Source organism: Quercus robur, chromosome 2 (assembly GCF_932294415.1).
Source record: "Quercus robur chromosome 2, dhQueRobu3.1, whole genome shotgun sequence".
NCBI classification, from domain to species: Eukaryota; Viridiplantae; Streptophyta; class Magnoliopsida; order Fagales; family Fagaceae; genus Quercus; species Quercus robur.
The window spans coordinates 4,063,461-4,091,112 of NC_065535.1; the positions used below are offsets into that span (position 1 = coordinate 4,063,461).

The 27,652-nt window shown below is 33.8% G+C and overlaps 3 protein-coding genes and 1 non-coding gene across 4 annotated transcripts; 3 read left to right on the forward strand and 1 right to left on the reverse strand.

Moving 5' to 3' along the window:
* Positions 1-2,875: 2,875 nt before the first annotated feature.
* On the reverse strand, positions 2,876-7,218 carry LOC126710112 (butanoate--CoA ligase AAE1-like). Its single transcript, XM_050410492.1, has 2 exons — positions 6,983-7,218; positions 2,876-4,466 (listed from the first exon to the last, which is right to left on the reverse strand). The coding sequence occupies exons 1-2, from the start codon at positions 7,178-7,180 to the stop codon at positions 2,991-2,993; spliced, it is 1,674 nt and encodes a 557-aa protein (XP_050266449.1). The 5' UTR covers positions 7,181-7,218; the 3' UTR covers positions 2,876-2,990.
* Positions 7,219-9,796: 2,578 nt separating this feature from the next.
* On the forward strand, positions 9,797-9,892 carry LOC126716228 (small nucleolar RNA Z102/R77). Its single transcript, XR_007652043.1, has one exon. It is a non-coding gene; the product is annotated as a small nucleolar RNA Z102/R77 (small nucleolar RNA).
* Positions 9,893-10,328: 436 nt separating this feature from the next.
* On the forward strand, positions 10,329-12,646 carry LOC126693612 (zinc finger BED domain-containing protein RICESLEEPER 3-like). The gene is made up of 4 exons (XM_050389656.1): positions 10,329-11,062; positions 11,173-11,738; positions 11,920-12,429; positions 12,531-12,646. Exons 1-4 carry the CDS (start codon positions 10,329-10,331, stop codon positions 12,644-12,646), a joined length of 1,926 nt encoding a protein of 641 aa, XP_050245613.1.
* A 9,626-nt stretch (positions 12,647-22,272) lies between these two features.
* On the forward strand, positions 22,273-24,240 carry LOC126710122 (F-box protein At1g47056-like). The gene has a single exon (XM_050410503.1). It carries the CDS (start codon positions 22,427-22,429, stop codon positions 24,065-24,067), a length of 1,641 nt encoding a protein of 546 aa, XP_050266460.1. The 5' UTR covers positions 22,273-22,426; the 3' UTR covers positions 24,068-24,240.
* The last annotated feature ends 3,412 nt before the right edge of the window (positions 24,241-27,652 follow it).

Sequence of the window (27,652 nt, forward strand, 5' to 3'; positions counted from 1 at the left end):
TATAACATTATACCACCCTTACTGTGAGTGCTCTGAGAAGAGGGGGAGAGAGGGAGTTAGTGAGCGGTGAGGTGAAGGATAGATCGAAATGATGGGTATCCTAATATATATATATATATATATATATGGTTGGGTTCAAGTTACACCTGGTGTAACTCTAAGTAATATTACATCACCCAATAACTTGTTAGAGAATTCATATTTTGAAAATCCTACTGTTGAATTATATGTTCTAAATGTTTTTAACATTCATATCAATTTTCATGTCAATTGGATGTTATTTATCATTTGATCCATAAACTCATCTTTTATACATTATTTTAAACTACAAAAATCTGAATTTAAATAATTGATTGATGACATAGCTATTAATCTTTGATCATCTCAAAATTTTGCAAGTATAAAGAATATACAAGGATAATATAATCTAATGATGGATTTGTCAAAATTTGAATTCAATTAAAAATATTGAGTGGTGTAACATTATTTAGAGTTACACCAGGTGTAACTTGAATCTAACCCTATATATATATATATATATATAACTCATCAACCCAAAAAAAAAAAAAAAAAAAACCTAAGCTCGGTGAGCACAATACACACCTTGAAAACGCCATATTTCTTTAAAATGGTCTATTTAAAGGTCCATTTGACTTAAGGTAATACACTGTAAGGTAGTCTTCTCCCTTTTTCTAACCCATTTTTCCTAATATAAGAGAGGTTCAATCTCAAGTTTAATTCCGTTAACAATAGATTTTAATAATTTTATGGCTTGGAACCCATCATAATTGAATCAAACACCTGCTAGTTTCCATAATCTTTGTGGAAGCAACCAAAATATCTTCCAAACTTCTCCCTTAGAATAATTGAGAATTCACACTAAGTTGCTAGAGCTAACATAATATGGAAGATCTCTCCCATATTATTTGACTGTTGCAACCTCCTTCCCTAAATATCTTCCAAACTTCTCCCTTAAAATAATTGAGAATTCACACTAAGTTGCTAGAGCTAACGTAATATTAGGAGTGTCAAATGAGTGGGTTTGGGGTAGGTATAATTGGGTTGGATATATAAAACTCATTTACCCATTAAAACCCATTTAATTAATTGCTTCTAACCCAAATCCAACCCAACCCAATTATTATGGGTAAATCCTAACTCACCCAATTATCAAAATTACCAAAATGCCATTAAAGTGAAAACCCCAACACTTTCTTAGATTCCCTTTTCCACTCTCTCTAGCCTCCACTCTACTTTCCAGGGAAAAAGAAAAAACTTTTCTTGGATCTAAAATTTCTTTTTCTTCTTCAGCAAAATAAAAAGATTAGAATTCTTTTTTTCTTCTTCAGCAAAATCAATAGCTGAATTTAGCTAAGAACCCAAATAGGATTCATGCGTTTGTCCCTAAACGAATAAAAACTATGATTTTCCTTCGTTTTCTCAATAACCAAACACAGCCTAAGACCTCTAATTATTAACCCAAAAAAAAAAAAAACGCTAATCAAAGCCAGAAATTTTGATCTCAAAGCCAACCCACAACCACAAAAATAAAACCCACAACAACCCAAGCCAAGAAAATCAACCCACAGCCATAAAAGAAAAACTCAGGCGAGATCGGCAAAAGAAAGAAAAAACTTAGGCGAGATCGGTGAGGAGTGGAGGAAGAAAGAAAAAAAAAATGAAAGGGAAAAGAGAGATCGAGGCTGGGCAGGCGAGATCGGCGCTGGGTAGGCAAGATCGGCAAGGTGGGCACTCGACTCCATAGCCTCTGACCCCATTCTTTCCGCCTTCCTCTCCCCATCCTTCTCCACCACTTCATTCTCCTCCGCTGCCCACTCCTCCATAGCGTCGTGGTGGTTTCGAATGGAGAAGGCAGATATGGTTCCTAAGAAGCGAGACTCGGTGGTCTCAGTGTTGTGTTTGTTGTGCCTCATTGTTCTCTGTGAGAGCTAGAGAGAGAAAGAGAGAGAAAGCAAGTGAGAGAAAGAAGTGTTTGGATGCCGAGAAAATGAAGGAAAATGAAACGTTTGAGGGCTTTTTTTTTTTTTTTTTAATGTTATGAGAAGGGCTGGATTGAATTTGGGGTTTTTTTTTTTTTGGTTAAATGGGGCTCAATGGGTTTTTAGTTAAAACCTAATAATCACTGGGTTTAATTGGGTTGATACCCATTTAACCCAACTAATAATTGGGTGGGTTTGGATTCAATTAGAGTGGATGGGTTTAGACTTACTTTGCCACCCCTAGGTTAAATAGTCCACAGTTGGGCACTAACTTTTCTTCTATATGCATCTATTGCCAACTAATTCATAGACAGCAATGCACCTAGATTGAAAATTCAAACTTTGAGAATTCACAATTTGAACAACATGAAAATACTAGCGACCCTTTACATAAAAGCCACCATATTACGGTAATAAGATCTTCCACATTACGGTAATGTGGAAGATCTCTCCCATATTATTTGATTGCTGCAGCCTCCTTCCCTGTTTCTTGATTGTAAAATTCAATTTTTGAGATTGCTTATCTGTTGGCCCGTTGGGCTTCCTTTTCCTCAACTTAAGGAACTCATCCCATCTCTTCCATATCTTAGTGGGTCTTTTGTAAGAATGTTGATGGGTTGGTTCCCTCTGATATCTTTGCCCTCTTTAAGGATTGGGCCTCCCCTTTCTTATAATATTATCTTACTTAACCCCCCCCCCCCCCCCCCCCCAAGAAAAAAAAAAAAAAAAAAAAAAGAAAGAAGAAGAAGCTAATGTTATATGATTAGGGGAAAATGGTAATTTGCTCAAATAACAATATTGAATACAAAGTTTTTGGACTGATTGGTATTTTGATCTGATGATAAAGAGTTATTATCATAAATGGACGTCATAGATTAAAACACCCTAAAAAAATACAAAGTTTTTGGCAAATTATGATTATTACAATTTACAACATAAGAGGAACAGGGTACTCAGTAAACATTCACCTTCAAATTCCTTAAAGTTGCTTTACAATCTACTGATGCTCTTCTTTGGAAGGCTTCCCATGGTCTTAGCCTTTTCCCTTAAAACAAATTTCTGTGTCTTCCCAGTTGAGGTCTTTGGCAGATCATCCAAAAAAACAACAGTTCGAGGAGCCATGTAATGGGGTAATCGATCGCGACAAAACTTAATAATCTCCTCTGCATTGGCATTACACCCATTCTTCAACTTCACAAATGCACAAGGTGTCTCCCCCCAGTAATCATCAGGTTTTCCCACAACAACTGCCTCGAGAACTGCTGGATGACTAAAAAGTGCAGCTTCCACCTCAATTGTGCTAATATTTTCTCCCCCAGAAATGATAATGTCCTTTGAACGATCCTTTAGTTCTATGTAGCCATCAGAGTGTTTCACTCCCAAGTCCCCACTCCGAAACCATCCACCATTAAATGCATCCTGTGTTGCTTTCAAATTTTTCAAGTATCCATTCATCACAATGTTGCCTCTAAGCATAACTTCACCCATGGTTTTTGCATCAGGGGGTACACTCTTCATGGTAACAGGATCTTTAATGTCAATTTCCTCAAGGCCAAGATGGTGAACCCCTTGACGAGCCTTAAGCTTTGCCTGAGTATCTCGAGGAAGAGAATTCCATTCAGGTTTCCAAGTGCAAACTGTTGCAGGACCATAAGTTTCTGTCAGACCATATGAGTGGGTAACAATAAATCCTAGTTCCTCCATCTTGAATAGCACATGTGGAGGTGGAGGTGCAGCACCTGTCATGACTGCCACCTTCCCTGGAAGTGTCCTCCGCTCACTAGCTGCCGCATTTATTATCATGTTCAGAACTGTGGGTGCACCACCCAAGTGGGTCACTTTGTGCTGAGAAATATTCTCAAAAATTCCTCTTGCAGTCACATTCCTTTGGCAGACATTTGTGCCACCCTGAGCAGCCACAGCCCATGTGAGACACCACCCATTACAGTGAAACATAGGAACACACCATAAATATACAGGCATTGAGCTCATCTCATTGAAAAGTGCCACTGCAAGTGAATTGAGATAGGCACCTCTATGGCTATAAATAACACCTTTTGGGCTTGATGTGGTACCTGAAGTGTAATTTAGCGAGATTGGATCACATTCATCATTTGGCCACCTGACCTCAAAATCAAGTCTTCCGGTTAGTAAAAGACCCTCATATTCCAGATAGTTCAACGTGGAAATAGTGCTGCTGATGTTAGAGGATGATTGATCGGACTCTGGAATTAAGATTAGAAGGGGTAGCTTGGTCCTCGTCTTGGAAAGAATATCAATTGCTCCTTGAGCAATATGAAGAAATTCATAGTCTACGAAAATGATTTTGGCCTCTGAATGTCTCAATAATACTGACAACATTGCCGAATCATGACGGACATTTAGTGTACAAAGAACACCACCTACCATTGGAACACCAAAGTGTAGCTCATACATTGCTGGAATATTAGGGGCCAATGCAGCAACCTGCTCAAGTGAGTAAAAGTTTATCATAAACACAAATCAAAATTAAGGATGTTGTGATCTTAGCTAATTGTAGGAGAGTGCTTTCATGCTTTTGAGAGAGGGGAAAAATAAAAAGAAATTTTAGGAAATAAAGTAATATAGTTAGTACTTTTAAAGAATTGATGCCTCAAGCACTTAGATAACTAAAGAAATTGTATAGATCCATGAGTAGCCACTCACTCTATTCATTTTAAGATGTCCATTTTGAAAAGTTAGATATAAAAATTTTAATTTTCTTAATCTATCTTTCCGAGGAAAAAGTTGAAATGCACTTATAAACTTCAACGAAATATAAATTAAAACTTGGATTCTTTCAATGGGTACTCTCACTTTAAGGGGGATGGAGTATAAGGAAATCTTTATCGGCAACAAAGCTTACATTTTCCAAGAAGAGCAAAGCAGTTCAGTGGTATTGCCCGATCTCCTTAGGGGAAGAATCAGATCTTGAATCCTCCTCCCCCCACTTGTTACAAGCAAAGAAAATAAAAACAAGCAAACAGGCAAACTTATTTCTAATCATTGCCAGAAATGGGCGTCAAGGATAGAACAAGAGTAAAAATAAAAACAAACCAAGAAAGAAATGATATGACTCATATTTGATACTTGTTAAAGTGAAACGCAAGGTCTCAAAGCCTAAATAGTTTATTAAGCTTCCATCAAGATGTTGTTCAAAATGTACCGAAATCTGGTGATAATGATCCAATTATTTCATCATAAATTACTTGCGAAGACTATGACACTATGAAAAGAATTACACTCAAACTATTACAAAAAGTTATTTTTAAAACTAAAGGATAACACACAAACAATGTCAATTTTATACGTGGAACAAAACTCATCCAACAAATGCTACTGCCTCTATTTTTAGCCAAGTGAAGTTACGGGGGATCAAACCCCAAACATAGCGCCATATTTTTAAGGGTAGGTGTCATTATGCCAAAAGGCCATATGCAATTTTTTAAAAAAAATTATAAGTTATACATGTAACTGATGAGTCTTTCTGTCAATTGGCATGGTTCACTGGAAATTTTTAGCATGACTATATGCATAGTATTCATATTCATACATAATTGATTGTTATTGTTAATACCAATGGTAAAGTCAGGAATTTTTTTCAAGCACGGGCAAATTTATATAATAAACCCTTTAGTTTTTCAATTTATACACAATACGAGGGAGGGAGTCCAAAAGTCAATGGCTCCTCTCTCTCTCTGCCACAGCTTAAAACTAACTCTTATGTAATGGCATTGAATGAAGAGAAGCAACATTTTTTGCTATATCCCCAAAATTCCTCAATAAATGAAAGACACTGTTGAATTACTTAGAAAAAGCTTAGAGTAGTCCCTAATTTTCAATTAATTGAAGACTCTTGTTAGCTTAACATGACTCAGTAGCTACAATAACTTAATAAGAAAACAAATGATACTATACTATCAAAACAAGAAAAAGGAAGGGGGGGGGGGGGGGGGGGGGGGGGGGGGGGGGGGGGGGGGGGGGGGGGGAGCCAAACTCCATTGAAAGAACTTAAAAGGCCCCTTACAAAGCGGAAAATGGGGATGGAGAATTTGAACCCATGTTCTTTCCAATGGAAAGAAGTAGACAATGCCAATAAATCACACCACTACTCTAGACTACAATAGAGGAATATAATTGTAGTTAAAAAAAATATACATTAATTAAAGAAGTAATAGAGGCTATGACTTCAGATAGAATGTAATGGAGGAAAACAATACATTTAGCCAATCATGACTAATCTTATCAAGGATTCATAGCCGACACCAAAAAATTTGGGACTAAGGCCTTGTTATTGTAGAATATAATTTATGCATTACAAATATTAGGACTTTATTCCCTTATTTTTAATGTTTTCTTAGGTCTATGCAACCAAATTGAAGTCCTTTTATAATAATATAGTAATTAGGATTTATTTTAAAACCTTTTTACATTATAATTAAGTTTTCTACAATAATCTATAAAAATTGGCCCCTAAATTGTAACCAAAAATTAAAGTCCAAAACATATTATTAAAAATTCTCTTCAAATTTCTTTCATGCAAGGAAAATTAAACAAAGAAAAGGTTTCTCCCCTTTCAAACTTCTCTATCTTTTTTTGGTTTTATTTTGAAAATCTAACTATTAAATTACATGTTCTTATTAAATCCTCCATGATTGCAAAATTTCAAGAAGATCAAAGATCAATTGCTATGTCATCAATCAAAAGTTTAAATTTCAAGTTTTTGTGGTATGAAATTATACATAAAAAATAAGTTTATTGATTGAATAATAAAAAATGTCCAATTTGAAAGAAATTTGATATGAATGTTAAAAACATAAAGAAAGTGAAAATTTTTTAAAATTCAAACCCAATAAAAAGAATATATGAAAAGTTTGAAGGGTTTTAACATTGTTTACAAAGGTGACAACATAAAATCAAATGTTGCAAAAATTCTGAATATAAGTGAGAAAGTCAGTACTTACCACATCTCCACGAGAAATTCCAAGCTGGGCAAGAGCAGAAGCAAGTTTAGTGCAACGTTCAAAGGTGTCTTTCCAGGTGTACCGGACATTACCATACACAATAGAGAATTTATCATTGTAGACCAACGCTGACCGCTTCAAGAAGCTGATGGGAGAGAGTGGGGTGTAATTTGCAGAGCTTCGAATCATACCCTCCATTGGATTTGACTTCAGAGACGACGACGACGACGACAACAACAACAACAACAACAAAAATTTGTTGTTGGATAAGTGGAGATGGAAGAGCTACTCTTTGGAGTTTGGACTATTTTTAAGGCTATTTAAAAATAAAAATAAAAACTTACGTACATATCTTGCCAAGTGCCAACTCATGTGGCAAATGAGAGAGGCTTAAGTCCAGTGTTTCATGGACATTAGACTCGTTCTGTTAAGCGGTAATTTTTAGACATATGACAACATCCTATTGGGTTTAGTGCACAAAATACTGAAAACCTATTTTAAAACAATTTTTTTTTCCTTGAGCTTTGTCACGATATGGTAGATTTTGAGTGGTGCTTATCACTTTCAAATAAATCTCTCTCTCTCTCTCTCTTCTTTGTTACTCATATTCCTCCAAATAACTCATATTTTGTTTTTATTTTAATTTTTGTATTTTTTATCCATTTTTTATTCATTTTTGTTTTCATTTTAATTTTTGGTTTTTTTAATCAATTTTCTGAACATGAGAACAGAAAATACTAGTTATCCTATTTGGCATATGATTCTTCTTACTTATTAAAAAAAAAATCTGTATTTCTCACTTATGCTCACAATTTTTTCCACAATTTTCAGTTTTTTATAATAAAATTCCAATTAACTCATCTTGCCGAAAATAAAAATGTCAAAAATTTGTTTTCATTCTCACATTTTTTTTGGTATTGAAAATATAAATGAGAACAAAAAATAAATCCAAAAAAAACTTTTCCTTAGTGTGTCTTACAAAAGACGGGAAACAAAAACAGAATACGGAGGAACCAAACATGGCCTAGATTTTCTTGGCAGACAAAAATTCGTTAAAAAAAAATTCGTTTACATTTTTTTGTTTTGTTTTATTTTTCTTAATCTGGCGAACAGATAGAGAGATTCAAAAGGGAGCCGCATGTCGTATAACATGCATTCTTTTGCCGAAATAGTACAAATTATACTATTATTATAGGATAGAAAAAGGGCCGACTTTTAAAAGCTCCACCCAGCCCAGCCCAGCCCCACCCCACCAAATTTTATCATGCTAAATCTTTTTTGCTAAATTTTTTATCATGCTAAATCAGTATAATAACGGATAAGATACAAAAAATTTCGCACTTTTTTATAGTTGTTATCAATTTTACTATTAAAATAGCAATTTTTTACGGTTATTATATATTTATTACTAAAAAAAAGTTTTTATAATGAAATGATAATCAATGTAATTTTTATTTAATAAATAATCAATGTAACTGATATAACAACTGGCATCACTAGTGGGGGATCGGGATTCGGGAGGACACGAACTCAAAACTTAAGTTTTGTTAACCCAATGCCTGGCCAATAGATCACGTGCCACACTGGTTACGTCTTCTTCTCTTTTTAAATAACATACATTACTTTATAACACCTATATACTATTAGTCCCATCACACATGTTTTGACTTTTTTTTTTGTCTTAGTGTTGTAATTTTTTTATTTTTTATTTAATTTGGGAAGTTTGTTTCGAAGATATAGATTAGTAAGAGAGTGTTCTATTTTGTAGGTATTTTAAGTGAAGTTAGAGATATATTTTTATTGGGTTGTTCTCAAATTTTTCCCTATTAAACGTAAGTTTTAAAGGTATTTCTGAATCATATAAAAGTCTAGTTCAAAGAGAAGAATCCTCTTATAAATAGTATAGATTATTTGTAATATCCTTAATTAATATTACATGATAAGTTGTGTAAGTAGTGATTGAATGATAGTATTTTCACAAGGGATTTGGTTTACCTTTAGTATTTTTTTTAATTGGAATTATTTGTATTTTAATTAGAAACTGCCGCATCATCCAATAATTAAATAAAATGTGAAGATTAAAACTCACTATCATTTATCATTGTATATTTAAAATAAAATGACATATCCAGTTAAAAAAGAACTGGAAGTAAGCCAAACATTTTCACAAGCACCCACTTTTATTTATTTATTTATAGAAACTCAACACTGTAGGGATGGCAATTTTTCCCCACCCCGCTTGACCCGCTCCTCCCCGCTTCGCCCCGTGCGGGTTTTTCCCGCTCTGCAAAGGTGGTAGGGCGGGGATGGGGCGAGATTTTAGACCTGCACCATGGGACGGGACGAGGCGGGGATGGGTTTACACTTTTTAGACCCACCTCACCCCGCCCCGCATTAATAAGGGTTAAATTGTAATTTTATCGTATCCTAAAACCCTACTATTTAAACAAAAATATCATCAGTTTATTTTATTCTACCTAACGTGGCTCTACCTCTTTTTTCTCTCTAGCAAAGTTGGAAATAAGGTACCAATTTTAACTTTTTTTTGTCTTTATTATAAACAAATTTATATACTATTGAATTGCTGATTTCATTCATGATTTATACGGTCTGTCTCAACTTACTTTTCATCATGAACATAATATATTTTTTTTTAATGAGGTACGGGTCTGTGGCTCTAAATATGTGTTTGTGTCATTGTTTTTGTAATTTTGCGTGGGCATTTGGCTGCTTAACAACACTGCCTCTTTATGCTTGTTAAAATCTATATCTATTTTACAAGCTGGGTTTTTGTTTTTTAATTTTTGGAGAACAAGATGATGAGTGTCAAGGATATGTTTCCCTATTGGTTTGATTGCCAATATGATGGCATCAATCATGTACTAGGCTACTAGCTCTAGCTGTTCATTCTCGTTTTCCACGCAAAAATTTATTTACAATTTAATTTTGTTTTATGTATTTTTATTAAAAAATATAAGGTACAGGTTTTTTTTTTTTTTTTTTTAAAGGGGTACAGGTTTGAGACTTTGTCCCATTCTCTATGAAATAGTCACAAAATGAGAGGAATTAACTAATGCATACTATTGACTACTTAGTATAAAGGAGATTTGTTTTAGTGTTTTTTAGGCCAATGAAATATGAATACCCATTTGTGTATGTGCTGCGGGTGCTATGATTTTTAATTTAATTGTTTAACGACGTTACTAAATATATTTTAATTGTTTAACAACGTTGCCAGGGAGATTTGTTTTATTTTATTTTTTTTGTTCCCATTATTTTATATTATCTTTGTTGGAGAAATATAGTTTGTCCATTACTAAGTTGCTAAATTAACATCAGGAAAAAAATGACTTCACATGAAAACATTGGTAGCTCCAATCCATCTGGCAGCAATCAATTTCCTTTGATAGTAGATGAAGATAATGCAACCCCATCATCACCTCTGTTGAATATGCCAAACGATGTCCAGGCAGTCCAACCTAGAAATGAAATAATTCAAGAAGAGGGGAAGTACAAATCAATTGTTTGGAATCATTTTAAAAGAAAGAGAGTTGATGAGAAAGACAAGGCTAAGTGCAATTATTGTAAGAAATTGCTAGTAAGGGGATCCAATTATGGCACTAAACATTTGCATGACCATGTGAAAATATGTCCAAGGAGAAAGTTTCAAGACATTAGGGATATGAATCAAAAAATTTTGGCGAGGGATCAAAATAAAGTGGATTCAATGGCAGGTGTGAATGCTTATAATTTTGATCAAAATGTATCAAGAAATGAACTTGCTCGTATGATCATCTTACATGAGTATCCCCTCTCTATAGTTGACCACATTGGTTTTAGAAAATATTCAACTTCTCTTCAACCATGGTTCAGGATGGTTTCTAGGAACACAATCAAGAAGGACATTTTGAGCATCTATGAGAAAGAAAGGGAGAAATCAAAGCATGAAATTGATAAGAATCAAGGTAGAATTTCTATTACCACTGATATGTGGACTTCACAAAACAAAAGGCGAGGGTTTATGGTTGTAACAACACACTTCATTGATGGTCTGTGGAGATTACAAAGCCAAGTTATGAGGTACTTTTTTTAAAGTATATATTCATTTTTATGTTTCAATTAAATTCTTTTCAAATGTTTTATGAACTTATATCATTGTTGGTTCTAATTATTTAAATTTCTCATTTAAGGTTTATTTATGTGCCATCTCCACATACGAAAGAAGTGCTTTCTAGTGTCCTTCTAGATACTTTGTTGGAGTGGAATATTGATAGGAAGTTATCTACTATGACTATGGACAATTACAGTACCAATGATGCAGTTATAAAAATTATCTTAGATAAGCTTCAACGTGGTGCACTTATTATGCGTGGATCAATGTTGCATATGCGTTGTGCAGCACATGTTCTTAATTTGATTGTTCAAGATGGTTTGGATGTAATTGGATCATGCATTGAAAAGGTTCGAGAAAGTGTGGGATTTTGGACTGCATCAACAAAGAGAAGGCAAAAGTTTGAAGAGATGGCTCGACAAGCACATGTTGAATGTACCAAAGAACTAGCCCTTGATTGTAAGACTCGTTGGAACTCTACCTATCTCATGCTTTCTATTGCTATAAAGTATCAAAATGTCTTTTATCGATTGAACATATGTGAGTCATCTTATAAGTGCATTCCAACAGAGGAAGAATTAGAGATGGCAAGTAATATATGTGAGAGATTGGCAGTGTTTCACAAGATTACAGAGCTATTTTCAGGTACCTCATACCCTACAGCTAATCTTTTATTTCCTAAGGTGTGTGAAATAAAAATAGTTTTGACTTCTTGGTTTACAAGCGCAAATGATGTGATTAGGAGTATGGCATTTAAAATGTTGGAAAATTTTGATTTGTTATTGGAATGTGATTCATGGTGTTATGGCTGTGACAACTATTTTAGACCCAAGATATAAGATTGAATTGTTAGAATATTATTTTCCAATAATTTATGGTGATGAAGTTGATAATGAAATTCAAATGGTTAGAGATATTTGTTATGAAATGATTCGTGACTACAGTTCTGGGAGAATGGGTAGGGAAGGTACTCGTGGCCCTTGTGTGGGAGAGAATCTGCAAGTTGATGACTCCCTTATGGACTTTGAAAGATATCTTAGTAAAAAAAAAAGGGGTGGGAATATTAAATTGGAGTTGGACCATTACCTTGAGGATGATTTAATGCCAAGAACTGTGGATTTTGATATTTTGGCATGGTGGAAATCTAATGGGCCAAAGTATCCTACTTTGCAACGTATTGCAAGGGATATCCTTGCCATTCCAGTGTCAACTGTTGCCTTAAAGTCATCATTTAGCACAAGTGGTCGATTGTTAAGTCCACATCGCAGTAAACTTCATCAAAAGACTGTGGAGGCATTAATGTGTGCTCAAAATTGGTTATGGGCTGAAATTAATGGTAATTAAATTTACTAGTTTAATTATGCAATGATTTATGTTGCTGCATTCTTTATTATATTTTTCAATTGTTTGATTGAATTTTTTTTATCTTTTTTTTAGGTTCTTCATCTACCATAGATGGAATTGAAGATAAATTCCAAAATATCCTGGATGATTATGATGATGAAGAAGAAAGTGGTGTCACAATGATGGAAGAAAGTGGAGATTCTTTTTGAAGAACTAGGCAATTTTTATTTTGTTATGTATTAGGAGTTTGGATTATTTTATTGTGTCATACTATGAGATTTTTGTTGTGATATTGTCTTATTAAACATTTAGATAATATTATTTAGTTTTTTCTAAAAATTAGTTTGATTTGATAGGATAAATTTATTTATAATTTCAAGTATATTTTTATTATTGAAACATGTCATTTTATTTGAAAAAATGGTAATAGTTGTAGGGAAAATTAATAAGAAATAGAGTTTTACGGTGTAGGGCAGGGCTTCGCGGGGCCTTAAGGGGCGGGGATGGGGCAAGAAATTTTCCCCGTCATGAGGGGCGGGGTGGGGGTGAAGATCTCATCCTTTGGCCCCGGCCCCCATTGCCATCCCTACTCAACAACACCCACTAATTAACATTAATCACATGTCATGTCACCTCTATAATTGAATAGTACTATGTCATATGATAGGTGTTAAAATAAATATTTGTAGACATCTACATGCCAAAATCAAAATTACACCAAATTAGAAAACGTAATTTAGTAGATTCCAATTAACTCAATTTATAAGGTTTTTTATGGTTGAATAAGAAATTTGGGATTCAATCTCTGCCTACACCAAAAATCGATTGGTGTCTTGGACTTCTTGGTCTAATAAGTTAGCTCAATTGGTAAAAATTTTTATGGTTGAATAAGAGATTTAGGGTTTAATTTCTGCTTACACCAAAAACCGATTGGCGTCTTAGACTTGTTGGTCTGATCATAAAAAACTATTATCATAAATGAATACTATAAGTTTAAATTCTCCAAAAAAAAAAAAAAGACGTAATTTATATTTTAGTTTAAATAATAATTTTAACCACTCTAACATGGAATAAAGCAAATAAAACGGAAGATTAAAAAAAGTAAAAGAATGTAACTTCCTGCTATTCTAGATTAGCTAAATGATAAGTCATTTAATTAAATAAAATTACGAATTTGACCTAATTAGCTACTACTAGCTAGAGTGGTAGCATGGCTAGTGAGTCATAATTTTATGAATCACCCACATAATGAACTAGAAAAGATGCAAAATTACCGAACACAATATTAGATTTTATATTTAAATTCAACCATGCATTTAAATTCAACCATGCGTTGGTATTGATCAATGAGCCACATAGTCAAATTTAATTATTCTTTGAATAATAGAATATATTATGTGCTGTATTAATATTAACACAATCACAGTCAAATTTAATTATCCTTTGAATAATAGAACACATTGTGTATTGTATTGATATTGACACAATTACATAATTAAAATATTACTCACCAGTAAAAGAGTACGGTAACAACAAACCATAAGTAGATTAGGGATTACACTTTTTAATGAATCTATATATAAACTTTATAGCATTTTTTCTTCTTCTTCTTTTGTTTGGCTCAAGTTTTTAAACTTATTTGTTAGTGTATAGTTTTGTAAGGCCTCTTTTTTTATTGGTACATCTATAGTTATGTTAAATTTCAATAAATTGTATTAAAAAAAAAATTTCAATAAATATCTCAGTCAAAAAATCTTTCAGTAAATAAGCAACTATAAATATAACAATCTCTCTCTCTCTCTCTCTCTCTCTCTCTCTCTCTCTCTCTCTCTCTCTCAAAAAAGCTCACGGCCCATTTAATCAATTTTGAGATAACAAGGCCTGTATTATTATTATTATTTTTATTTTTATATACAATATAGAAATTCTACTCTAACTTAATCTAAGTGAATGTTTGGATAGCAACAAGTGTCCAGTATTTGCGCATCCAATGTTTTGAGCATGGGTCCCATGCACAGTGCACGGAACCCACAAACCTCTTTTTTCAGCAAAACTTTCATTACAAATGAGTCCCACAGTACTGTTCACACATTTAAAAATTATTTTGCTACAATGTTTTCAGTTTTCAGCAATAAGCGATATCCAAATAGACCCTTAATGTATATGTGTGTGAAGCTCCGTCCTAGAGACTTGGTCCTCGGCCCTTACCCCCCACACCCCACAAACACTTATACTTGTAGAGTGACCATTGCACCAAGAGTGTGCAGTGATATTATTTTTTATAAATGGTCTATTGAAAGTCTGTAAGAGTTAAGACCTTAAAGGTTTCCATACGGTATAAAATAATCTTCTCATTTCCATTAACCCTATTTTATAAATATTTTTTTTTTTTAAAAAAAGCATGATTCCATGATCAAATTTATTTATGTTAACAATAGATTTTAACAATTTAATTATTTGATAATCAAACATACTAGTTGTCATTATCGTCAACATAAGAATCGCGATAGTAATAATACCTTTATATTTGAGAAAACGAAATATAACTAAAATCTCTCTCTCTCTCTCTCTCTCTCTCTCTCTCTCTTTGCGCCAAGTGATTGATAGGAGATTCTAGCATAATAAAAGAGGAAGTTCATTAAGCACAAAGCACCAATCACATTAAAACCATGAATTAGAGACTTTATCAGTTGAACTAACTGGAACCCACAAAAATGAGCGGTTAATATAACATATGAGCACGTACCTATTGGTTTTAGGCATTTTGAGTTAAAGTGTGTTTTTATATGTTATATTAATTATTAAAAAAGCTCTCTAAGGTGTTTGTTTTCCCAACAATTTATAGTATCTCTATTTTCTAGCATATAGTAGCTTGAATATCATGAATTTGGTCCCTTTTTCTTTTTTTTGTTGTGTATACAGCAACTAGAAAGACGATAAGCCAGTCTATGTTGTCAAGCAAATAGTTGAGGGTTAAAAAAGTTATATTAAAAATAAATAAAAAATCTAGGGAACTCTATCGTGCAATGACTGCAAATTTCAAATTTGGCCTTACATGGAGAAGGGTTTGTAATTCTTAATTATACAGTCAATTAGTATTCTACATTCATTTTTCTTATGTGTATGGAGCAACTAGAAAGACCATAAGCCATTCTATATTGTCAAGCAAATGGTTGAGGATTAAAAAAGATTTTAGAAACTAGGGAATTCTACCGTGCCATGACTGCAAATTTGGCCTTATTACATGGAGAAGGGTTTGGAATTCTTAATTATATAGTCAATTAATATTCTACTCTTTTCTTTTTTTCTTTTTTTTTAATTTCAACCTATGACATCCATTTCTAATGATTATGCTCTTTATCATCAGATCAAGACACTAATAAGTTTTTGGTGTAAGCATATATTAAACCTTAAATCTTTTATTCAACCATCAGAGACTTTACTAATTGAGCTAACTAGAACCTACAATATTCTACATTCATTGTATGATCAATTCAAACTTCACCCAGGGCAAGATATGTACCAAATTGATTTCCTACCGTACATGGCATGTCAATGTTTCTGATTCGAAATATACCATTTAATGAAGATAGTTATTATTATAAATTTTTTTGGTAAATAAATAGTCATTATTATCTTGTTAGATTGTATCTAAGAGCATCCGCAGTTGGACTTCTAAATGCCATATTTAAGCATGTTTTAGTATTAAGGCATTAAAAGAGCTCCAGCCGGACTAGTCAAATTGTGAAATTGTAAAAAAATTTACAATTGTGTTACAGTACCATCTTAAATGTAAGATGGTACTGTAGCTTAATTCTAAAAATAAATATTTTTTTTTATTCAGCACTCTTTCTTCACTCTCTCTCAACATTCTCACATTAGCTCTCTTTCTGTGTGACTGTGTACTCACTCCCTCTCTTGTTCAAGACTTGCCACTGGAGCTGCTTGGGCCGTTTTGCATGGAGTTCATCGTGGGGTGTGTGGGTTGTGGCTAGTCATGCGTGGAGATCGGTGTGGCGAGGTGGGTTTTGATTTGGGGTGGGTTCAGATGGGGTTTTGATCGGCGGAAGGAGATCGGGTGGGTTTCGACAGAGTTTTGATCGGCGTGGTTTCTGTGGAGATCGGAGTTTTGATTGGCGTATATGGAGATCGGGTTTTGATTGTGTGGGTTTCGTTCCGATGGGGTTTTGATAGAGTGGATTTTTCCGGTGGGCGTGTGGCATGGTGGTGGTGATTGGTGGTTTGTTGGGGTTCGGGGGCAGTGGCGTGGGTCTAGTTTTTTACCGTGGGTTGCTGTGTTTTTTTTTTTTTTTTTTTTTTTTTTTGGTGTTGACGGTAAATTATGGGTTGGTGGTGGTGGTGGTGGCAGTGTCAGGTGTGTGTAGTGTAGCGGTGGTGGTGATTGTGGTTCTTGAACAGAAAGAAAGAGAGAGAGAATAAATAATGAGTTATATTATAAATGATGGTGAACGTGAGATATATTATTTTATTGTGTTGAAATATTATTTTAATGAATAGAATAGGAAAATAAAAGTTGGGATGTTGGAGTATTATAAAATTATATTGTATAATTGATAAAGTAGGTTTTTGGAATGGTAAAATAGGATGAGATGGCAAAACCGGTTGGAGATGCTCTAAGGGTCCGTTTGGATACAGCTGAAAACTGAAAACTGAAACTGAAAACTGAAAAACACTGTAGCAAAATAATTTTTAAATGTGTAAATAGTACCGTGGGACCCATTTTTAATATTTTTTTTCTGAATAAAGTGATTGTGGGTCCCATGAACAGTGTACAAACAGTATATGTACAGTAAAATTTGTCTCCCGCACAATACATAAACAGTACTTTTACTGTTCATTCACTGAAAAAAAAAAAAAAAAAAAAAAAATCTTGAAACGCAGACGTGCGTTTGGGAAGCGCAAAATGCGCTACCCAAACGCACTCTAACACTCTCATAAAGGTTAAGTTGTATGTTGTAATTGGTTTTTATATTGACATAATTTTTTTACATACTTTTAACAACTTAACACTTATATTTTATTATGAAAGTGTTGCGTCAATAGCATTATTGTTAAAATTGTTTTTCGTTACACATAATAAATAAATAAACATTTTCTGTAAACTATTCCTAACCCTGACACTATTAACCCCTTAGAAAAATTTCAAGAGCTGCCATGGCATAGAAATGAATCTTATAATCAGCTATCATTACTTTCACGAAATCACCCTCTGATATTATTTATTTCCAATCACAAAATAAATTATCTCCTTTTTTTTTTTTTTTTTTTTTTATGCATAAAATAACGCATGGCGTTGCAATGAGTTGTATAACGTGTTTCATGGGTAGAGCGCCAAAAGTTTCTTATGAAATCTCCAACGAGGTTCTCGTGATTTTTTGACACAAAAAAAAAATATATATATATCTTGCTTAGTATGAAAAGTTAATAAATAAAAAAACATGATATTTTATTTTAATCACAAGATTATGAAAAAGCATATAGATAACAATTTTGAAGCCTTGTGAATGAATGGTTAGTTGTGACTTGTGGTGGGAGACAGAGACTTCGGTTTCCACTTATACGGTTATACCATGGTGGGTGCTTCAGATTGGTTTAGATTTTTTATGGGAAAAGATAAGATCATAAAAGACCCATACTTAGGATGGTGCTGAGCTCTCAATGTTGATTTAGATAGGAGGATTAATTGAGAAAATGATATCTTTTTAGTAATACCATTAAAATGGAACAATATTTTTTTCTCAGAAAAAAAAAAGGGGAACAATATTTAGTACTACTCCCCGTTAGTAGTTCATAGATGGAATCAACTAATATTTATAAAACTTTGATTAAAGTATAAAGAGATTGGGTGGGGATGGAGGGTTAGGCCATGGTGTTGGGTAAATCATAAATGGGATGGATTATGGAAGGTTCATATCAACTAATATTTATTTCCTTATTATAGTTTGTTTTTGTTTTCTTAGTTACAACAATAACAAGGTTTTTTTTTTTTGAATTAACAAGGGGGGTTTTTTTTTTTTTGAGAGAGAGTTTTAACCTATGGCGTCCGCTCCTGATAATAGCTCTTTATTATCAGACCAAGACACCAATCAGTTTTTGGTGTAGGCGGGGATTGAACCCCAGATCTCTTATACAACCATCAGAGACTTTACCAGTTGAGCTAACTGGAACCCACAACAAGGGGGGTTTTTGAATATTGAATGTCCCCATTGAAAATATATTAGATGGTATTGATTGAAGGGAATGTAAGTTTAAACTTTAAATTATAAATATGAGACACTACAAAGGATGTAAATATCATAAAACTGTCGCTTGAACCTCATTTTATTATTATAATTTGTTTTAGTGCATACATGTATGCGCACACACATACGTAATATGATTCGAATTTATATAGTTTTCTCAATGGTTATGTTTTTATCATTTGTCTAAAATGAAGTAACTATATTTTTTTTATATAAATGAGTTTCGATTCCAAATACCTTACTATAAAGTATTATTATATAAGATCTTAATAGATGCAAATGCATATTAAGTAAACAAAACAAAACAGAAAATGAGATTTTGAGAAAATCTGAAATATTTAATTTTCTATTAAGTACCTTACTCACGTCATTAAACCAACCTGATTAAATATAAGATAATCATGACTCTATACAATACAATACTCCAAGGGGGGGAAAGAACTGGTCTCTTGTCTATTTAGTACCAAATAAGTACGAATTATAGTTGCATCTCATAAATTTTTTATTTTTTATTTTTAAAAACTTTCATTTAATTGACTATTAGCTTTCTTTTATCAATCAATAAATAAAAATATATTTCTATTAAATTTAAATAACTAAAGTCACATCATGGTTGCCTAATGCCATAATCTATCTCATAAATATTTAATTATAGTGGACAACAATTGCAAGCGGAAATTGGAATTGTCCTCATCACTCATTCACTTATGGAACCAACGAAAAAAAAAAGGGGGTCAAGATAAGAAGCTCAAAGAATGGATGGAATGATAATGTATTTACCATTGATAACATCGAAGAGATATGAGTGCGACAAAATATCTATTCAAAAGACATCGAGGTGTAGATATTTTTTGGAAAATGTTAGAGTTACAGTATTTTTTTTCTTTTTCTAATTCTTTATACCGTAAATACTTTTTAGTAAATAATATTAAGAATAAACTTAGATAAGAATTCATAAAAAAAAATTCTTAATAAAAATTTGTGACCGTAATATTATTTTTTTTTGGTTAATTGAAATTCACAATTGATTACAAAATTATGAACAAAACAAAAATTGATTACAAAAATCTGAAGATAAATTCTGGAAACAAAATTTTCAGAATTTAGAAGATATATATATATATATATATATATAGACCTTAGATATCTTCTGATCCTTTCCATGATTGAGATTTGATCATAACAATGATGAGGGTTGTAACTTGTAATTTGCAGTTGTAAATTGTAATCCCATGTAGAGAGGTAGCTTATAAAAAAACAGATTTAGCGGATAACAGGTGTAGCACATTTTAAGGATTACACGGAAAATTGTTGGCCAAAAGGTGGAACAGTATGATTAATGTTTATTTATTGTTTGGATTAGTTTAATTAGTTCGAGGCGAAGATAATTGTCAGAGAATTATGATACAAAATGGGCGCCCTCATGCTCTTAACATGAGTAGTCCATTTTTTTGCACGTTGATCTATCCGTTGATCACTGCAAGAGTGACCCAACGGTCCCAACCCAAGCCCAATTTAAATGATCAATTTGTTATTGATTTAAAATTTAGATGACAATCCAAATAAACCTCAGTCTCTAGTTTGTGATAAATTAGTTATGATTTTTTTTTTTAATTTTAAACCCCATCTCATATAAAAAAAAAACAATGAAAATTTGTGATAAGTATCTATTACTCCATTAAATTCAAACATCATTGTTTCACGTTTTTAAGAACCTTTCAATTTAAGGGATACTTTTTGATATTTCTAACAAAATTGGTAGGATATTATCATTTGAATAAAAAAAAAAGTTGGTAGGGTTTAAAAAAATAATAATTAAGGGAAAATTGAAAGAATATCAAATAAAAGTATGGATATATAAATGTCTAATATAAATAGTACACCGGAGACATAAAAGATATTAATTTTGATAATTGATTTTTTTTTTTTTAACAAAATAAACTTGATAGTTACAAGAATAGGGAGGACTTTGAATCTTGTTCGAATTGAGAATAGATTATAAAATTGAGCTACAAGGCTTTTGATATTAAATGAGGATGTTTGTTTGTTTGTTTGTTTTTATTTTTTAGAACAATAGGATTGATTTTGTTTTTTTAGATAATTACAATATGTTACTAATTTCGAAACTTGAACTCTTTTCCTCCCGAACTTCCAAGCACTCTATGCATGGAGAGGTATCAATTAAGCTATAAGACTCTTGACAAAATAAATGACCACAATGCCTATATATTAAAGTTTAGTCAAATTAGCCTACTTGTATACAAGTATGATGCATAAAATGTTTAAATACAAGTATTACATTAGCAAAGATATCAATAGTTTTACCATTAGCAAAGTTATCAATAGTTTTTTTTTTTTTTTTTGGTGGGTATTTTGTTGGCAGGATTTAATTGTAAGTACCTTATTCAATAACAATAGTACTTTTTCAGAATATCTAATTAATTAAAAAGATTATTAAAAACATGTCACTATATAAGTAGGTTTCGAAATATAATTATGATAAAAGATCCATTCCTATTTATTCTCAAAAAAAAAAAAAAACCCTTCCTATTTAAATCTACCAACTTTCTCCTATTTTTATCCAAAATATAAGATAGGTAAACCATATAAACCACACAAAAAAAGCAAACGATCGAAGGATTTAAATGGAATTAAATCTTATCTCATTAATTATACATGGATATTATCTATACTATTTATAAGATAATTTTTCTTTTTGGATTGGACCTTTATGTGGTTCAAAAATAACCCTAAATCGGGAAAAAAAACTTGAGGACAACCTGGTAAAAATATATCTCCAACTCCACTTAAAATGCCTACAAATCTCATACTAATCCATATTTTCAAAACAAACCTATCCAATTTTTTTAAAAAAGAAAATGATGACACTAGACAAAAAAAAAAAAACTTCATCGCACTCGCAAGGCACATGCGATAAGGCCAATACATGGATAAAAGAATAGGATTGTCATTGATTATAAAATCAAAAATTTATCAAAACAAAAAAAATTCAAAACACTGAATTAAAAAAAAAATTATTTAATTTATAACAATAGACAAATGCATATTTTTCCCACACTACTTATTTAATTATGTAAAAATAAAAAAAATATTACAATTTTAGTAACTTTTTCAATTTTTCGTAAAGTATTACTCATCCATCACACTCATGACTCACGAGTTAAAGTTTATACCAAAAAAAAAAAAAAAAAAAAGACTCACGAGTTAAAGTAGTTTTTCCAATTTTCCACTAGCTTCCCCACATGGTCTCAGACTCAGCTGGTTGTTGAAACATCTGTTTCTGGGACCCACATATTAGGCCATTAAACCAACCCATGCGATTTGAATTTTCGAACAGAAATCACGCTAGAAAAAGAAAAACCAAAGCAAGAAATGTGCTTAAGCTCATGGTAACAAACATAAGGACGCCTATCCCTTTTCATCTCTCCCAGTTTAGAATATTCTAATTTTAATTTCTTCATTGGGCCTACCACGACTATTCAATTCAAAAGCTAAAAAAAAAAAAAAAAAAAAAAAAAAAAAAAAAGTAACAAAAACAGTACAAACGAACTCCACAAAAACCAAATTGGAATCTAATTTTCAAGTCCGTCTCGAACGCAGAGAACACCCAAAAAAAAAAAAAAAAAATGATCTTCTTCTTTGAGTGGCTCCGAGCTTCACTATGGTGTTGTGATCTCATAGCCTAAATCTTAACCGTCTATCTGGATGGGCCAGTCAACTTCGACGGCTGCCATTTCCAGCCGCCGTGATATCAATCACAGCAATCGACCTAAGTCGAAATCAACGGCCCTGATCTGCCCGATGCAACCCCTCGAAGATAACGATGACAACGAGATTATCGATGGTGGCGATCCTGACTATATCTCTGAGCTGCCTGATGAGTGCTTGGCTTGTATATTTCAGTCTCTGAACTCCGCTGACCGGAAACGCTGCTCTCTGGTTTGTCACCGGTGGTTTCGGGTCGAAGGTCAGAGTCGCCACCGACTTTCTCTCAACGCACAGTCGGAACTTTACCCGCTGATAGATTCTCTGTTTTCGCGGTTCGATTCCGTGACGAAGCTCGCTTTGAAGTGCGACCGTAGATCCGCGAGTATCTGCGACGACGCGCTCGTGCAGATCTCGCGCAAGTGCCGGAACCTCACGCGCCTCAAGCTCCGCGCGTGTCGCGAATTGACCGACGCGGGGATGGATGCCTTTGCGAAGAACTGCAAGGCCTTGAAGAAGCTCTCGTGTGGATCCTGTACTTTCGGAGCTAAAGGTATGAACGCCGTGCTCGAAAACTGTTCGTCTCTTGAAGAACTCTCCGTGAAACGCTTACGTGGCATCACCGACGGAGCCACGGCTGAGCCGATCGGTCCCGGCGCGGCGGCTTCGTCTCTCAAAACGATTTGCTTGAAGGAACTCTATAACGGTCAGTGTTTCGGTCCCCTAATTACAGGAGCAAAAAACTTGAAAACTTTGAAGCTGTATCGGTGCTCCGGCGATTGGGATAAGCTTCTTCAATCGGTCACAGAACACGTTACGAGCTTAATCGAAATCCACCTCGAGCGTCTTCAAGTCAGCGATGTCGGTCTTTTGGCGATCTCGAATTGTTCAGATCTGGAAATTCTTCACCTCGTGAAAACGCCCGAGTGCACAAATATCGGACTCTTATCGCTCTCCGAACGTTGCAAGCACTTGCGGAAGCTTCACATTGATGGTTGGAAGGCGAATCGAATCGGAGACGATGGCTTAATCGCGGTATCGAAAAACTGTGGTAATCTTCAGGAATTGGTTCTCATCGGTGTGAATCCAACGAAGCAAAGCTTGGAATCTCTAGCTACGAATTGCAAGAATCTAGAGCGCTTAGCTTTATGTGGAAGCGAAACCGTTGGTGACCCTGAGATTTCGTGCATTGCGGCAAAATGTATAGCATTGAAGAAGCTTTGTATAAAAAGCTGCCCTGTATCCAATCAAGGCCTGGAAGCCTTAGCCAATGGCTGCCCTAGTTTGGTGAAAGTGAAGCTCAAGAAATGTAGAGCAGTAACTATGGAAGGCGCTGAATGGTTGAAAAATAATAGAGAATCACTTGCTGTGAATTTGGACAATGGTGAGACTGAGCAGCAGGATGCGAGTGCAAGTGATGGAGCACAAGAAAACGCCGGCGCGGCCGAATTCCCGCCTCCTGCAGTGCCTAGCCAAATGGCTGCGGCCGCGGCAGCTGCTGTGGCGGCGAATAATATGGCGAGAAGTACGAGCCGTTCGAGCTCGATGAAGTGGAGATTAGGGCTATTAAGTGGGAGGGGTTTCGTGGCTTGTACTTTGAGAAGGTGGTCAAGTGCTAACAGCAATGGTCGGGGTATTTAGGTTGATGTCTGGTCTAATTTACATTGTTTTGTGTTGTATGATCTGATTCTGTCTTTCTCTCTTTATCTTAATGTATTTAATTTAATTTCTGTGTGTTCTGTTTATTGCGCTTATTTTGAATTGAATCTTCACTGTTGCAATTGGTAATCATACTTTTCTCAATTCTCTTTTTATTTGAGTTTGTTTTGTTTTTTTTTATTCAGTAAATTCTCACTTGTTAACACTCTTTTGCTATTAATTGATTTATATAATTCTAGTCTGCAAATAGTACATGGGGATTAATATTTTTTTAATTGTTTTTCATTTGGTTGTAAGAAAAAAGTTTGATATTTCTTCTGGTGTCTGGTTATTCTATTGATTTATTTGGTAGAAACTCAGGCATCATATACGTTCAGTTGGTATCTAGAGAGGGTTTTATCAGTTACCTTAGGCTGGGAAGTCAGAAGTTGGACCTAATCAAGGTGGAAAAGGGTTTTATGTCTTATTAGGATTGCAAATTTTTTTTCCATCGAAAAAAAAAATTGATTTATTGATTAGTAGATGATAAAAGCACAACTATTTCCTAAATTTAACTGAATTGGATGGTAGGATGAAAAGTTCAGACAAACTATTTATACCATTTAATGTGCAGTCTTGCTACTGAATTGTTGGTTTGAATTCTGATGTTCTTTCAATCTATGATTTGCTTTGTTCCAGAAATTATTTGTGGTTTCTGGTTGTGTGCTTTAAAATTGGTGAGAAACAATGATGTTTAGGAAATTTGACCAGTGCAGTGGATATGGTTGGATCATGTTTATAGGAGATGAGTCTTGTAAAGTCAATTGGATAGTGGAATTTATGTAAGTAATACGAATTTCGCTTAATATAAAAAAAAAAATGACTCAGCTCAGTTGAGGCCGCTGGGATGCCAGTGACAAGTAATACTTTTTTTTATTTAATCTGCAAATATCAAGTACTCATCCTTCATTGATCCTGGAACTTGTTATTTGCTTTTGGTTGCATAAACTGAGAGTCTCTCTCTCTTTCTCTCTCTCTCTCTCACACACACACACAAACACTATCATGCATTACATCCTTGAAGTTATTGACAGCTTCTGGTGTAGCGTTTCCATTCATCTAGTGGGAAATGTAAAATCAACCATTAGCTTTTTTTGTAAATCTTTAATTACTACCAATTTGGATGTCTATTGAACAATCTAGGTTGAGTAGCCAAACTTTTGTATCGAAGTCCCAGAACTGATTCTGTTTCTATGCTCTCCAGTAATATGATCAGATAAAGTTTTCAGTAATCGAAACTATTAGTTATTGATATTGATTGTGTACCATATGGTTGATATCTACTCTCCCTTTCTCCCAGTCTCTCTCCTTTTCTCTGTTGTCAGTAGGTACATGTCAAAGACATTATGATTTCTTGAGGTTGAAGACCTTGGTGGCCTGGTGGGGTTTGACCCATCTAGCTATGTAGAGGATATGCATGGCATAAGAACTAAGAAGTTTGCCAAGGGAGCAGCTAACGACTAACGGCTAGTCATTGTGAGTCTCAGGTATGCAATGGCTTCTGGCTTCAACTTTTTGATGGGCTTCATCGTCAATCTAAGGGCACATTTGGTGTGAGTTCTTGTGTTTATAAATACTAGGATTGATTGGCCTGCTCGTTGTGATTACTTCAGCAGAAAATGAAAATTTAGAAAAGGTTATTAATATTCATGTGCATGTGTTTGTTTGTGCATATTAATGGTCTTTTTATATTAGGTAAAGGTGCTTAACATGTTAATTAAGCATTATGATCTCTGTTTGTATGTTTCTGTTCTTTGAAATCTTCTTGTTGAAGTTGAAGTATATTGGAAGCTTAACTTGATCACATTTGAGTAAAATTTTGTCTTAAGGTTTCAAGTAATTATTTTTGATTGCAGCAATGATGATGATGATGATGTTTTTGGGGAATCAATAATTGGGTTGAACTCATATTTCTTAGGATGGGAGAGGGTTTAATTTCACTTTTGGTACTCTGTCTCTCTCTCTCTCTGTCTACACACGCAAACATACTCCTTGAGGAATGTTTATGTGTGTATGTGAAGTTATGTGTGACAATGATGGCTGCTATGGAGGCTGGGATATCTATACCTGATTATTTTTTCAAATCTAATTATGAAGAAAAAGAAAAAAAAAAACTAATAGGGCCTTGAATTTTTGAGTGGTGATTGCTGATGAGAAAAGATAACTGTTGTATTTTAATTAAGGCTTGATTTGCAGCTTTGAGATATGTTTTCTTTGCAATCTAGAGAATTTAATTGGACACTAACTATTTATTTGTTCAGATCTAAAATATCTTGTTCGATAACAGGTCTACAGTATCTTGTTCATATCTTTATTCAAGATAGCGCACTCTTTCACACACACACACACACACACCCCCCACAAGGCTACAGCCCTTGAAGCATGTCCATAATTTGATCCCACTGTGCGTGTGTGGTGAAGTTTATGCAGTCAGAACTTTTTGCTAGGCTCTGCATAAATTTTTGACATCTTTTGTAAAAGTACCTGATGATAACCCTCGACCTTGAGCAAAGATTTTGGACAAGTTGTCTAGAGACCGTTCAACAGGATCAGACCGAGTCATAGCAGCCTAGCATATCTCATAAATGGCGTGGTGGCCTACGAACATGACTATTATTACAATTGGCTTTTGCTGTGTTTTGAACTTATCCCATAATATGTAAGCTTGAGATCCACATAATCATTATCAAACGCCATGTGCAAGAGTAAATCTGGTTTAATATCCTATTTTTTTCCCTGCAGAAATCTAGTTTAGAATCTTGTGCTCTGAATTTCTAGTTTAAAACGTATTATATGATTTGGTAACAATATTGCAAATTTTTACATTTTTCTATTTTGGCTTTGGCCAATCATTTCTTTTATGCTCTACAGCTCAAGCATTTTAGTATGTGTTACTTTTTTCGTTTCTTTTTTCACGTGTGCTATCTCTGAAAGTATGAACATGTAATATCTACTTTTTCTAAAAAGTCACTGGCTGTATTGGCATTTTGCTTTCTAAGTTTTTGTCACCTTGACTATTAGATAGAGATTCCTGAAGAAGTTAGAAGTTTCCATATTTTTAAAATCGGGTTACTGAATCATAATACCAGTAGGATGGTGATTAGTCAAAATTTGCTATAGATTTGGCCACAAAGCAAGCGTGGATGAGCGGGCAGCTCGCGTACATAGTAGACATTAGACAGAAGTCACAGACAGAATAGAAGCAGCCTAACTTGTATTGCACGGGTATATTGATTATTGACCACACCCTTTTGTTTATGAGTTATGACTTATGACCAAATCCATTTCCTTTGTGTGTATCTGAATGACCAACAGTTTCATTGGCCCTTATGCGACCACGCACTATGCACTTCTCTGTGGAATGGGGAAGTGCTTTGCTTATTCGAAAAGAAAGAAAGAAATGGGAAAACCAAAGAAACACGAATGAACTGTAACCAGTAAGAGCAAAAGCTGTCCAACTATTAGGAAAGCTTTAGAAATGACTTTTTTTATAGTTATACATATGCAAAGTGAGAGGAAACAAAAAAG